At 40.9% G+C, this 13,503-nt stretch overlaps 1 protein-coding gene across 7 annotated transcripts in view; it reads left to right on the forward strand.

Annotated features, from left to right (window-relative positions):
• Positions 1-13,503, forward strand: part of LOC134853724 (reticulocyte-binding protein homolog 2a-like) — a 356,151-nt gene that overhangs the window by 267,948 nt on the left and 74,700 nt on the right. For all 7 annotated transcript variants that reach the window (XM_063869731.1, XM_063869729.1, XM_063869728.1 and 4 more), the window contains 3 exons: positions 241-689; positions 989-1,398; positions 2,062-2,705. In XM_063869731.1, coding sequence (XP_063725801.1) covers positions 241-689; positions 989-1,398; positions 2,062-2,705 — 1,503 coding nt within the window. The remainder of the gene's footprint in view (positions 1-240; positions 690-988; positions 1,399-2,061; positions 2,706-13,503) is intronic.

The following is a 13,503-nucleotide window of genomic DNA, read 5'->3' on the forward strand; positions in this document are numbered from 1 at the left end:
TTTCACCAATGATGTTCACCAACTAGATAACGCGCCCCAAAATTTTGCTGAAAAACTAGAAAAAATTCCCAAGATTCTTTTTTTCCTACCATTCTCTTACCAATACACAAAAAAATTGAGTGAAATGACTAAATTCTTCAAACGTTTTCCTGTTTTTCTGTTTCGTTGGTCTTTATTCACCTAATCACAGGTATGAGTTGTAATGTTTAAGAACACTAAATTGTTGAAATTGTGTTTTAGCCTCTACATCAAGACAACAGCTACCAGAGGAAACCGAAAGCCGAATCAAAGAAAACGTAAACTTCTACTCTGGAGAATCGGATGACATCAAAAATAACGAACTGAAAAAACTTCTTGTAGTGGGGAAAACAGGATCGGGCAAAAGTAGTTTGTGTAACGTACTGTCCGGCAACAATTACGACGCGGATTTATTTGAAGTTTCAGCTGAAAGTAAATCTTGTACCCAGAAAACAAACTTCAGGAACGTGTTTTTCAACGCAGACAGAACGAAACCTATTAGCGTCATAGATACGATTGGATTTGATGATCCGAATAATGATACTGATGCTAAAATCATTTCTGATCTCGTTGTCAAGCTCAAAAATTACTGCGATTATGTGAATTTATTTCTCATCGCTGTTAATGGGCAAGATCCAAGACTTGATAGTTCTTTGATTGGAATGCTTAAGGTAAAAAGTTTAACTGTTTATAGCAGTGTAGACTTTTGACGGTTTTTGTAACATGTTCCTACTGTGGGCGTATTTTTAGAAAAATCAACGTCCAATTCTGGAAATATTAATACTGCTCAAGTTCTTAGGTCGGAAACAATCTCCATTCATTTTACGAGTTTGGTTTCTAAACTCAACAATTTCACTTTAATTTCACTTTTTTTATCATACAAAAAACTCACTTTTTTTCGTAAAAAAAAACTGTTCAAATATTTTGTTTTATAATTCTGCAAACTGTATTTAACAATTTTTTTTCAAAGATATTCGAGCAAATGTTTGGACTGAATTTCTGGGGACAAGCGGTCATTGTTTTTACTATGCTGCCCATGGATAATTACAACATCGGAAACAGGAAGCGAATAAAAAAACAGTCTGACGCTCAACTAGCTCTAAAATATATTCAAGAGTTGGGAAATCATTTTCCAAAGGCAAAAGGACTGAAATATCTTATTTTGGACGCTTGCCGCAATCAAGAAAGCTCAGAGGATGTTCAAGCATTTGACATGGGAGTGCGCGATGTTTGGCAACTGCTGGAGAAAGCACCAAGGCTTCCTACTGAAAACGTTAAAAAGGTAGAAACCGAACATCGTAAACTGAAACGCGAGATCGAGCAGAAAGAAAAGCAAATGGAAGAAATGAAGAAACAGCAACAACTAGAAAACGAAAGAATGTAAGCATAGTTATTGTACTGCACGCTGATTTTTTAGAAGGAGGGGCCAATATTTGAACTTAGCTTTGAATTGACTTTCGATGTATCAAAAAATGAAATTGATTTGCCAATTGCCAAATACATACATTATTTTGCCTGTTCTTTAAAAACGTTTTCATACTTTGGCAACTAGATGATATAGAAGTTATTTTAATAAATTGCAGCTAAACTATAAAATATTAACATGACACTGAAACAATTTTACTCGAGTTGAACAGGTACAATTTTTCTTAATCTTCTTTAGTTCATAAAGTTGATGACTGAACATTTTTTTAAAAATCGTCTAAAACCAGCATGTTTTTCTTGTCAGTAAAACGGGGTTTGACTTTCAACGAAGCTGACAAGCAATGGTTTTTTTTGTATCCCAAGTTCAAATTGTGGAGCATCGAAAAACGAAAAGAGCCAAAACTTTTTCTATAAAGGGTGTTAAATTGTTCAATTTGCATTATTTTTTTAATGCACGTAGTTATATTTGAGTTATGAGTAAATTGATATTGCCGTAAAATATCGATACTATACTATTTTATCAGGGGAAAAAGTTGCTTTCAAACACATTGTAGTTTTCTGCGCTGAAACTGAAATTTGGATTATTTGCCATCTGTTAATTCTTTGTTCGTGTTTAAGGAAAGAAGAAATCAAAAAGATGCAAAACCAGTTCAACAAAGAAGTTGAGACAATAAAAGCAAAGCAAGATCAAGACCGAAAACAAATGGAAACAAAACATGCAAATGAACTAAAAAAGTTAGCAGCGGAAGGAGACAAAATTCGTTTAAATCTTGAGCAGAAACTATCTAAACTGGAAAATGACATGGCAAGGGAACTCGCCAAGAAGGAAGCAGAGCGCGAGAGCTTCCAAAAACAGTTTGATGAGCAGAACAAGAAAACGGAAAAATTACTTTCCGAGAAACTGGATAAAATCAACTTGCAGCAAGTTCAGCTACAACTTAAATTGGAGAAGGAACAAGACAGCACAGAGTTATTGAGAAAAATGGAAGTTCTCAAAAAACAGCAAAAAGATTTGGAGGAAAAACATACGAGTCAAATAGCAGAACAACAAGATAAAATGAGCCAAAAAGAGAAAGAGATCGAAAAACAGAAACTGGAATTGAAACTGAAATATGAGAAGGAGCAGCAAGAAGAACGGAAAAAATGGGAGTCCAAAATTTCAGAAGCAGAGAAAAAATTGCAACAACAGCAAGCTCAGGCATCAGAAAATAAAATCAAGCAGCAAAAACTAGATGATGAAAAACTAGATGACGTCAAAACAGGTAGGAACGTGTTTTTATTAATTATTTTGCTCTCTTTATCTCATAATCATTTTTCAATACGAGGCCAAACTGCTCTGCGTTTTGTGGATTAAAAGCGAATTCGTCAACAAGGACGCCCCTTGGGCTTTTTTGTTTTTGTTTTCAATTTCGTTGATCGTTCCGACCAAAATTTGACATGTTTAAAGACTTGTCTCTGGAATGCAGGAACAGACAGACACAATCTTTTATTCCTATCCAGAGCACATTTCGCTCCTATCCAAACAAAAGGTTAGTTTTCAAGGTTCACAAAAATTTTTGGACTGATGCGAGTATGTCGAGTCTTATAACTTGGCTTCGTCAAGTTATTGTGTTCCACTTCTGTACTTAGCATTTTTCATCTACACTTGTGCTGAAAAAATATTAACCTCGTCTTTAAATTTTTGAAACATATTCTGGTAAAATTTTTCTTGTGCAGTTGAAATCTATATAGAGTAATGCTTTTCAAAAGGTTTTTTGCAATTTTTTGTAATCCTCGAACTATTATTCACTTTGTAAAAAACACAGTCAATGTAACTTTTCTCTCAAAATAAATCAAAACGATACTTTTTGCTCTTTCACGGCTTTTCTTTTGTGATAACTTCGTGATATAGTCTGCACAATTATCAGTTTTTTTCACCGGCTTCCTTCAAACTTTGAAAAATTCGAGGTATGCTTGTAAGCAAAGTCTAGCAACGTGACGATTTGTTGACGCCACGATTGACTCTTACAGATCATTAATCAATTGATCCCGTTAATCAACTATAAATTGGGCAAATTTTCATTATGGAGAAAACTATGAACAAGATCTCTAAGCTTGCCAGTTATCGCATTGACTGTCATTAACTGGTATACCAATCTCGACATTTTGTGACACTAAGTTCAGAGCTTAAAGTCTCGGAGAAGTCCTTCACTTCTCCTTTTGATAAACTGTAAAGGTTTTTCAAGCATTCATTGCATCATTTGGGGCTATAAAACGGATGCATTTTCGGCTAAGAGTCACTTGAGACATGCCTTCCAACGGGAGATTTTAATCCGCTTGATTATTTCGATCGTGATACTTAAAATCAATCAACGGGTCCAGCAGTTTTGTTGAAAACGATTGGATTTGTTCAATTTTTTTTGATTTTTGGTGAATTTTCATCAAACTGTTCTCAGTTTGTCTATGATGTGAAAACCAATATCAATTATGTTCACTTGGGTCCTGTTTCAGTTGAAATTGGCATTTAAAAGTTTGAATGTTACTTCTTACTCAACTGATTATCCTTCTATTCCGTGAACACCAAAAAAACTGCTATAATTTGAGTTAACTGGGACTTGTGGAATTGTTGTTGAAATGGCAATGCCTTCGCTTAACTCAATCACGAAAAAAAATCTAAAAGAATTTCCAAAAAATGGGGAACTTGAGGAGACACTCGAATCAAACCTTGAGGAGAAAATTAAGGAACAATTGTGAACAATAAAATTTGGAACGAATCAAAAAGTGGAATTATCCGTTGTGGAAAGAAGAAAAGAGACCGACGAACATTAATTTAAGTATAAACCATAATTGAAAACAAGTTTAAGAATCAGCGACTGAAAATTACCGTCAAAAAACTTCAAACTCCACAAATAAATAGATAAAAATACTTAAGCAGCACACGTCAGTAGGAAGCTTTCGCTAGTTATTTTCACGAACGAATTGAGTTAACTTGATGTCGTTCGAATAGGAAAAACAAAACATAAACTAATGTCGGGACATCATACGTAATCTACTGAAACTACTAGACGCGATCAGCTAACATTAAACAATTTCCAAAGTTGTCGAATTCAATACAAAAAAGAAAAGCATGTTCAAAATTAGCATTTGAAAAAAGCCAGGTACAACAAGGAACTGAATAAAACTAGACAAGAAAATTAAGAACTAGGGTTGAATAGCCATATCTCGAAAACTGTGTAGCATTCTCATCTTCCTCAAAAAACATCAAGTTGAGCATCAAAATTACGATGAGTTAAAAAATGAAAAAGGAAGGTTGAAACTTCTCACTGTAGATAAAAGCTTCGATGCTATAAAGCAAAATCATTTTCACGATGGATGAATCAATTGATAAAGTAGCATTCTTCCACTAGACAGACGGAAAAAAGGCTTGTGTGTGAACAAACAAAAACTGAAAGACCAATCTCATAATTTCCCAAACTTACCCGCACTCCGTGAAAAGAGAAAATAATCTATTATAGTGTAAGTATAATTGTACTTTTATTGAATTTATAATTGATTGTAAGCGCCAAATTTAGATGTTTAAGCGATTTATAATCCTTTATAAGGATAATGTTTTTCGTGACTTTATAAAAATTATAATGAGTTATAAATGTTTATATTTTTTTCCGAAAATCTCCTAAAATATCTTATAATCTCTAATAATCAATGATAATCTTTTAAAATAGGTTATAATCATTTTTCCGGTCAGAAAACTGTGACAGTGAGGTGTCATGTCACTCTTTGGTTCACCTGAACACGAACTTTCTCATGAAACAAAAGCTACATAGATATCCGTTCATATTAGTTGAAAGAATCACGCGGTAGATGAAATATAAATCCTCTGTATATCTTGAAACTAAAGCAGTGTGCTAATATTTAGGTAATCAAAAAAACCTAACCTAAAATGTGCAACATGAATCAACTATAATCAAGAAGAAATGTAACATTTGCCCAAACACTACACGGTGACGGAGCGTAGAAAATTCACCTATTGACGACTGGCAGGAGTAAGTTACGTTAATTCTACTCGTTTCTTACCGTCTAGGACTAGCCAGTTAGTTTTCTAGTCTGTTTAGCGATAATTAAAAACTTACAATTTTTAGGCCATCAGTCTTACTACAGTTACACGCAAAGATGAACACATAGCTGGGTCTCGGATCCCTAGACTACGTGATTACTATTAAAAACACGACCCGAAACCCAGTTTTTACTTTGCTTTTAGTGACAATTAAAAATTGAATCCACTAGGGATGGATTGACTTTTCCTTTTGTTGTTGTTTCAGATTGATTTATATAAATTCTGATAGAAAGATTGAGTGTTTTGGTTGTTGGTTAGATACCCTCCCTCGAGTGTTGTTTCAGTATTTAAGCACGTTAATGATAATTTTGCTGGTGACGGAGGCTAGAGTGGCAAGCTGACATACGTGTTCCAGACTATCCAAGAGGCAACAGGACAACATCCACAACGACTGTTTTGTACCGTTAACACAATTTTAGTATCGTTCGTGTACTATTTCATTAAAATTTAAGTGGTGGGGACAAAATTGGCGCGGTCCGTGTATACCCTCCATCATTAAAATTCTCTCAAATATTACACTGTGACAGAGTGTAGAAAAAGCACCTTTTGACGACTGGCAGGCGTCAGTTACCTTAGTTCTACTCGTTTTTCACAGTCTAGACCAAACCAGTTAGTTTTCTGGTCTGTTTAGGGCTAAGTAAAAAGTTACCAATTTCAGACCATCAATTAAACGACTTTTGATCAGCTTTCGTTACATGCAAAGACAACCACGTAGCTGGGTCTCGGATCCCCTGACTACGTGACTATCATTAAAAACACGGCTCAGAATCCATTATTTACTATGTTTTTAGTGACAGTTTAATAGTAAACCCATTGGAGATGGATTGGTTTTTCCTTTCTCTAGCTACTCATGCTTTGAAACACTATGTAAAATTGGATTTTATCAACTGTTCAGGGCATCACAGCAGCTAAAAAATTCGTTTTTAGTTTCGTTAAGTCTTTGAAAGTGTCTGGGCACTGGGCCTACAATTCCGTTCTTTATCTCTCCAATCTTGTGGTACGGGACGGTACGGATCCGCTCCGGCTGTCCCACTGAGGCCTCCTTTCTTCTGATCTGCTTCAGCTAAGCGTCTTATTGTGTCTTGTTATCACGAAAAGAGGCGCCGTTTCTTCTCTATTTTCCACAAGTATTCTTCGCCTTATTTTCTCGGCGTCTCTGTTTCAGCTGTCTTTATCCTCTTTTTTTTTCAAAATTGCCGTTCCTGCTTTTCACGGATTCTTTCCGTTCCCAATCTGATGCTAACGCCTTTTTTGTTCGTCGGCGGGTTCGACTGTGCCAATCCGGGGGAAAGGCACATACTCCCCGGACAGTCCGCTTCAATAACCCCATTGAATGCAAAACTCCGGGTTATCTTCAAGTGCTGATCCAGTTTTCTACAATCAACTTTACAAATCGCATTAGAAAATGAAAATTATCTACGTCACCTCAACTCACTGCGTGTCATAAATGGCATCGTACTATCTTTCACTGCCTTCTAACATTTTCACAAAATTTGCAATGTGAGGAATGTCCTTGATAACTTTATTTTCTGACTGCATACGTCGTTTTACCTAAATTTATTCTCGTTCTTATTGATTTAAAAAGGTTTGAGAAGTGGTAAAGCCACGTTCCCGCCGTTAAAATTAAGTTAGTGTCACTCACAAATTATAATTGTTATTTTCTGCTGTTGCCCTTGATAATGAAATTAAGAATTTCTGTGGCTAGGAAAGGTAATGAGGTACTCACTCTCTTCGAGTGAGCGTACCCGAAATAAACCAGTTCGCCATAAAGTGAAGACGTTTCCTAAACAGGTTAAAAATTTCAGTCAGTTTTAAATATGTAAGTATACTCACCTAAATAAATATATAACATCAACAGAAAATTTCATTGCAATTGATCAATTATAACAATTTCAACAAAATGTCAACAAAACCAAAAATTTTAAAAATATCAATTATCAATCTCGGTTGATTAGTTCACGTTTTCCTAACCTACAACAATTAAGTTTTCACTTCTCTCCAATCTACTCCGTGTCTCGTATTCAACTCTCACTCCATCTCTTCCTGTTCCAGCTCACCCATCTCAGTGTCTTGCAGGACTTTCTGCAGCGTGTCTACATAGTTGCGAGCCGTGCCCCTGCTTTCTTGTTCTAACAACCTCTGCTTACCACAGGGCAGTAGATCCGCGTTCACTTTGTGTTATCGATTCCTACAGCAGCTATTGCACAAGCCTAGGCTCAGATTTCGTTCCAAGTCAGCTTGCAAGACCTCTTTTTTCTCGTTCTACGTGGTACAAGAAATCCCATCTACTGGTTTAACGGTTTTCGTTATGGCGTTCCTGAGCGTTAGAAGTGCTCTCTTATAGGCTCCCTGTCCTATATCTAGCTGGGAAGACTGATATGATTCCGAGTTTTGGGTCAAATGATGCTTCGCGCGTTCATACACCCATGCTGTCATCACCGCACGGAACCAATGCATCAATCTTTGTCTAGTCCAAATTCTTTCTATCGCTTTCCGTATCCTCAGAATTTTGCAGGTAGTCTCGAACAGATCCAGTTTCTTATTGACGCTCTTTCGGCTCAGTTTCTCTGGATTTGGCATGGCCATCTCCTGTTAAGTCGTTCCTGCGTTGGCTTCCAGTCACCTCACCGCCAGCATGGCGCTAACCATCAATATCGTCACGTTCTGAGCTTAATCAGGCTATCCAATGGAGAATTTTTCTTCAGCATCCCAAACCAATACAAATTTTGCTCTCTTGGGATACTAAAACGTCTGCACCAGGCAGTGACATGGCTACTCCCCAAGAGTCAGCAAGATTTTCCTCCGGGTTCAATAACCCGGAGCTTTCAACAGAGGCTCGATTTCCATCATCATCTGGTGCGTTTCATTCTTCTCATCTATCGTAGAGAACTCGTTCGACATACTCAAACTCGCTTTCTTTTTCATCGTTTCCATCACCCATCTTCTCCCCTTTCTCTTCTAGTTCATCCCTAGACCTCTCCGGGATTGCCCGGGAGACTCAGTGGTTCGTGAGAATTCGCGAGTGGCTGGCGAGACTTCTCAGACATTCTCGACAATCGTACGCACTTAGGCACCGAAAAGAGCTGGTCAATCAACCGATGCTGCGTTCTGGCATCCACAACCACCAGGTGCGTCGTGTAGTTGTTGTTGCAGTATGGTGCTGTACTGGATCCCACCAGGTTTTTCGATCCCGCTTTCTTCTGATATCCCTCGCTTCATTTCATTCTCAAGAGCCTCTTGCCAGCTTCCAGTTTTCTGCTCAGTCTGCAATGACCCCGGAAACACTTCCACGGTCAGGGCGGTCACCAATTCATGGGCTCTCTCGAGACGTTCCAGTGATTCTATGGAGCTCGTCGTATTATAGAGTCTCAAGGCAGTTACTATATTCACCTCCGTAACTCCGTGGCAGTCAGCAACTAATTCCATCTCGCTTTTGTCCGACATGCTTAGCCTCCCGAACACTCTCGCTAACTGGCAATATTGTTCAGCCAAAGTCTCCAAGCAGTGACCTACTCCTCACACATGCCCTACCAGACCACAACTAACGGCCCGGCTGGTGCATGTTTTCAACCAGGGATATTTCCCTCTGATGGTCCCATGGCTGACTTCTCACTTAGCTTCTCCCTATCCAAGGCCAGCAAATCATGAATCACTGTTTAATCATGCAGGCTCTCATCGTCGTTTTCTTCTAGCTCAACATCAGCGGTAAGGGTAAGGTCCCATATCAGACCCGCGTTGGGATTTGGACACCATGGAGTTTTCATGAGGTCTCACATTGTCATTAGGCTGATATTCAGTGGACCGTCCCACGAACCACACGTTAAACTCACTTGCCCTTCCAACTTGGGAACTGAGGGTTTGACCACTCGTTTCTCTAGAAATACTCCGAATTGCAGCTATTCAGACATTATCATTCCCAATTCCCGCATTCTCTTCACCCAGAAATACAGGATTATTACTTGCTGAATTTTTTTTACCTCGCTTCATTTTTGACGAATGTATGATTAGCCATTCCCTGAATTTCTGACACATATTGGAAGGACTTCTGCCTCCCTAACATTGCATATTCTTTCAGACTCCGAACTCTTTCCAGCAATTCCCTAGTGACTGTCAATTCTTTGTTTGAACATCTCTTGACTTCCTCCCATCTCGGGTAGCTATCAAGGTCGTTCAGCTCCTTCGGTGGGAATCGCCGTGGCATGTTCTGAAGGGTCCCAACAAGGCTTTCAACAAGTTTTCTTCACGCTTCGTTGCCCTCATTCTGATAGCCGTTATGCATTCCTCTAACACGTGAATTACACAAAGCGAACTATACACAAAGCGAGTATACCACGAATTACACAAAGCAAAGCGCATTTTTCCGCTTTGACATTGTATCGCGAAGTCAACATTGGCGATCAGTACTTTCATAGCTTCCATCAGTTGTAATTGTTGTTCCCTGGCCTTGGTTTCAATGGTGGCTTCATACCCCTGTCTTCTTATCCCAACAAGACACCACACAGGTCTAACTTGTGAATCTGTCCTGACACAGGGGTTGGCGATGTACACCATTACTGATGAAGAAGTTGCACCGTTTCATCAAAATAATTTTGGAGGGCCGCCTTCCACGGAAAATTGTTCAGAAGTTCCAAATCGTTCTCATTCGGTTACTATGACATCACGGTGACATATTTTTTCCTCTCTAGGTGTGAACCCGTCATCAAATCCTTCAAGTGTTCCCGCGTGGATTGCTTGTCGTGCCAGGCCATTAGATGTCCTTTCGCTGTATTCCTCGCCTTCACTATATCCGTATGGCCACCAGCAGGATAGCCCATGTGGACTGATTCCGGCACAATGATCTGACTGTACTCGACCAGGTCTAGCTGTCCCTCCAATTTCATCTTTGTCATGTTCGTACGAGACGGTTTACTTTCTTTCAATGCGCGGGAACCGCATTGGCTGATGAACTCCGTCTCCAGTCTTGTGTCTCGCTCTTCTTTGCTTTTGAAGCCGTGGAAATCAATCCTGCCAGCAACATTGGTGACACCTGATTCTATTTCTCCTTGCCGCTGTGCGTGACACAATCCCCCTCTCCACCTTCGCTAGCGACATCACTACTGTTGCAGCCTCCGACTTCACAACTATCGGGTTGGTCACTTTATCTTTCACTCTGTTCTTAATTTTTTTTTACCACAGACTTATACTTCCTCAGCTCTTTTAATGGGCTTATCTCGATTATTCGGACTCTCTTCGGCCCTTTTCTCCGTGACTAACTCGGTCAGACCGTCAGATTCAGTTGACTCCATCTTTTTTTTCTACTAATTATCGCATGATGGGCTAATTCAATCTCACTCTCATCAGGGACTGAGTGCCATATCTCCGAATTACGCTCCAGATACCCTCCATAAAGTCTACACGCGTCCACGCGTCACCAGTTTTCCTCATCAGCTCGATCTGATAACGTTGCCTCGATCATCAATCGTCAGCCTTCAAGGAGATTCACAGAGCAGCGTTGGCATGCCTCTCCTCTGGTGTGCCTCAATTAGGGTACTAGACTCCACGGGACACAAGGTAGCCGGGTGCTCCTTGGTGGATGACATAAATGAAAGCGTCTAATTCGTCCTACCAACTTCCATTTCCTTGAAGTCATATTCCAGCAAGTCTTTCTCCGGGGCATCCAAGTCGAACTCGCTCATTCTGTCGCCTTTGCCCTCCATAGGATCATCCTTCCCTTGATTTTCTTTGTTCGCGTCTTCTTTCTTTCCACCATTGTCTGGCTTGGGTCCCGGACCAGAGGGGCCTTGGCGCATATCAACTCCTGAATCTGGCCGAGTCGGTATCACCAGGTCAACTGCCTGAAAAAACACCTGGTCTTTTATGACAACTTCCACGGGCTCCTCACCATGCGGTGTCACTTCTTGTATCGTCAGATAGACGCCTCCTCATGACTTCTTTGCCACTTCCAGAATCACTACTGCTTCTCTTCTGGGCCTCTTCAGTCTAGACTTGTCCTGTTTCTGTGGCCTGTAGACACCTCTGGCCTCCTCGACGGTATGGCTTTAATCATCTTTCTGCTCCATGCATCCGGGAAGGTAAATTCGAAGGTATGTAACGCTGCAGCGTTCCAACTGATGAAGTGCGGCTTCATTCCCTCGTCCCATTTGAGCATTCTCTCTTCTACGTCCTTCGCAGCTCCAATCCTAGGTGCCAAGACTGGACCAGTCACTCTCAATAATATCCTGCTGATGCGCGGAAACAGGGGGCAACTATCCGGCAGCGGACTCGAACCCGCCAACCACCTATCCTGATTTTCCTTCAATTAGGCATTTGTCTGCGGCCAAGCCGGGACTTTCACTGCGTCTTTCGTGCCCTTGAGGATTCGTCGTAGGTTTCAGATTTAAGGATTGACTTGGACATTCGAAAGTTTCTTACCGCCCATCCGATACTTCGAGCAGTTGTTCAGATCCATAAACACCTCTGACACGAGGTTAACGTATAGAGCTAAGTGTCTATACGCCTCCAGTTGCACGTCCGGGAACAAATGCGTCACTACAGGCCCGTACGCCACGGTAACGAATTCTCTCAATCCGAATATCAGAGCCAGCGGGCCGACCCGCATCCTTAGGGCCACGTCGGTCAACAATGGCATACTCCCACACTTTTCCACTTTCCCTTCCGCCTGAGACTGGTATATCTTCCCCGGTTAGACTTCTATTATGCTGTCGTAGGTAATGAAGGAGCAAAGTCCTCCGATCCTTCAGTTTTCGGTAGGAGTCTGTCTCCATCGGAGCATGAATTTCTCTCCTCAGACTTTGCAACTGCTCGAGGTATCTCAGCAACACAAACAAAATTCCCAAACGACCACCATATGTCATTACAACTTGTGTGAGCAGACCATCCAGTCGGAGATCAGCCAGTTCCTAAGTGAAAGTACCACATGTCCCTTCACGAAGCTTTCGTGCCGAAGGCCACGTACAGTGCCAGCAAAATACCTATCGATAACTTGCTGATATCTTCAACGAAGTTGGTTATTAGAATCCTCAAGTCCCGATGATAGCAACTGCTGATGGATGCGGGTGACCAGCCCATGCCCATTCACGCGAGGGTCGAATCGGATTTTTCGTTTTCGGCCTTCGTTACCAGCACATCCGCCTTGAACTGGCCGAGAGACATCATGTTTATCTCCTGCAATTACTTGGCGAGCCACTTTCCAACGATGGACCTCGGGGAGTGGGGGCTGTTCCCAACCTCTTTCGTACACCAGAGCTGGTAGTGGGCTGCAGCGCGTTTGTCTCTGTGGTCAGAGATCCCAGGCGACTTGCTAGTGGTTGAGGTACATGAGACCTCGCCCCAGCGGCACGGCTATCTCATGCCATCGGGTTGATCATCTTCCGCGTTTCGGTTTGCATCTTTTCTATCTTCTTCTGAAATGCGTCGTTTATCCACTGTATGTCTTGGGTTTTGAAGTGTATCCCATCATTCGTTATGGCACTATGTTCCACCCTTTGCAGTGCATTCTCGACGTCCAGCAATCGAGTTCGTTGGGATTATCTGCAATCAGATTCCTGATCATCGTGTTCACTGAGTCGCATTCCCATGCGTCAAGTCTGCTACCACTGAGCCGGCATCTGGGTTGAGAGGGATGGTACACAAGCACACAATCCTCGGTATAAGTTTATCCTTCAACTCATTGAGGATACAGATCAACAATGATTCCCACTTCGCCTCAGGGTTGACTGAATTCCTTGAAACGTAATCAGTCCCTATCATCAAGGTTAGTGTGTCCAACCGATCATCGTTCTGTAGTTCCACCAACTTGATCAGTTTGCCACTGAGGCTCGGCCAAAGGAGATTACAACGGTCTGTCCCACTACGAGGATAACTTTCAGATTACCAAGATTTCTCCTATAACCAGGTGTTGGCTACCAGTCGCCACTGGTTGATGGATCGTCGCCGGCTTCCCTGTCATGCCATCCAGGCATGCCCTT

This window comes from Symsagittifera roscoffensis, chromosome 8 (genome assembly GCF_963678635.1).
Source record: "Symsagittifera roscoffensis chromosome 8, txSymRosc1.1, whole genome shotgun sequence".
Taxonomy (NCBI): Eukaryota; Metazoa; Xenacoelomorpha; order Acoela; family Convolutidae; genus Symsagittifera; species Symsagittifera roscoffensis.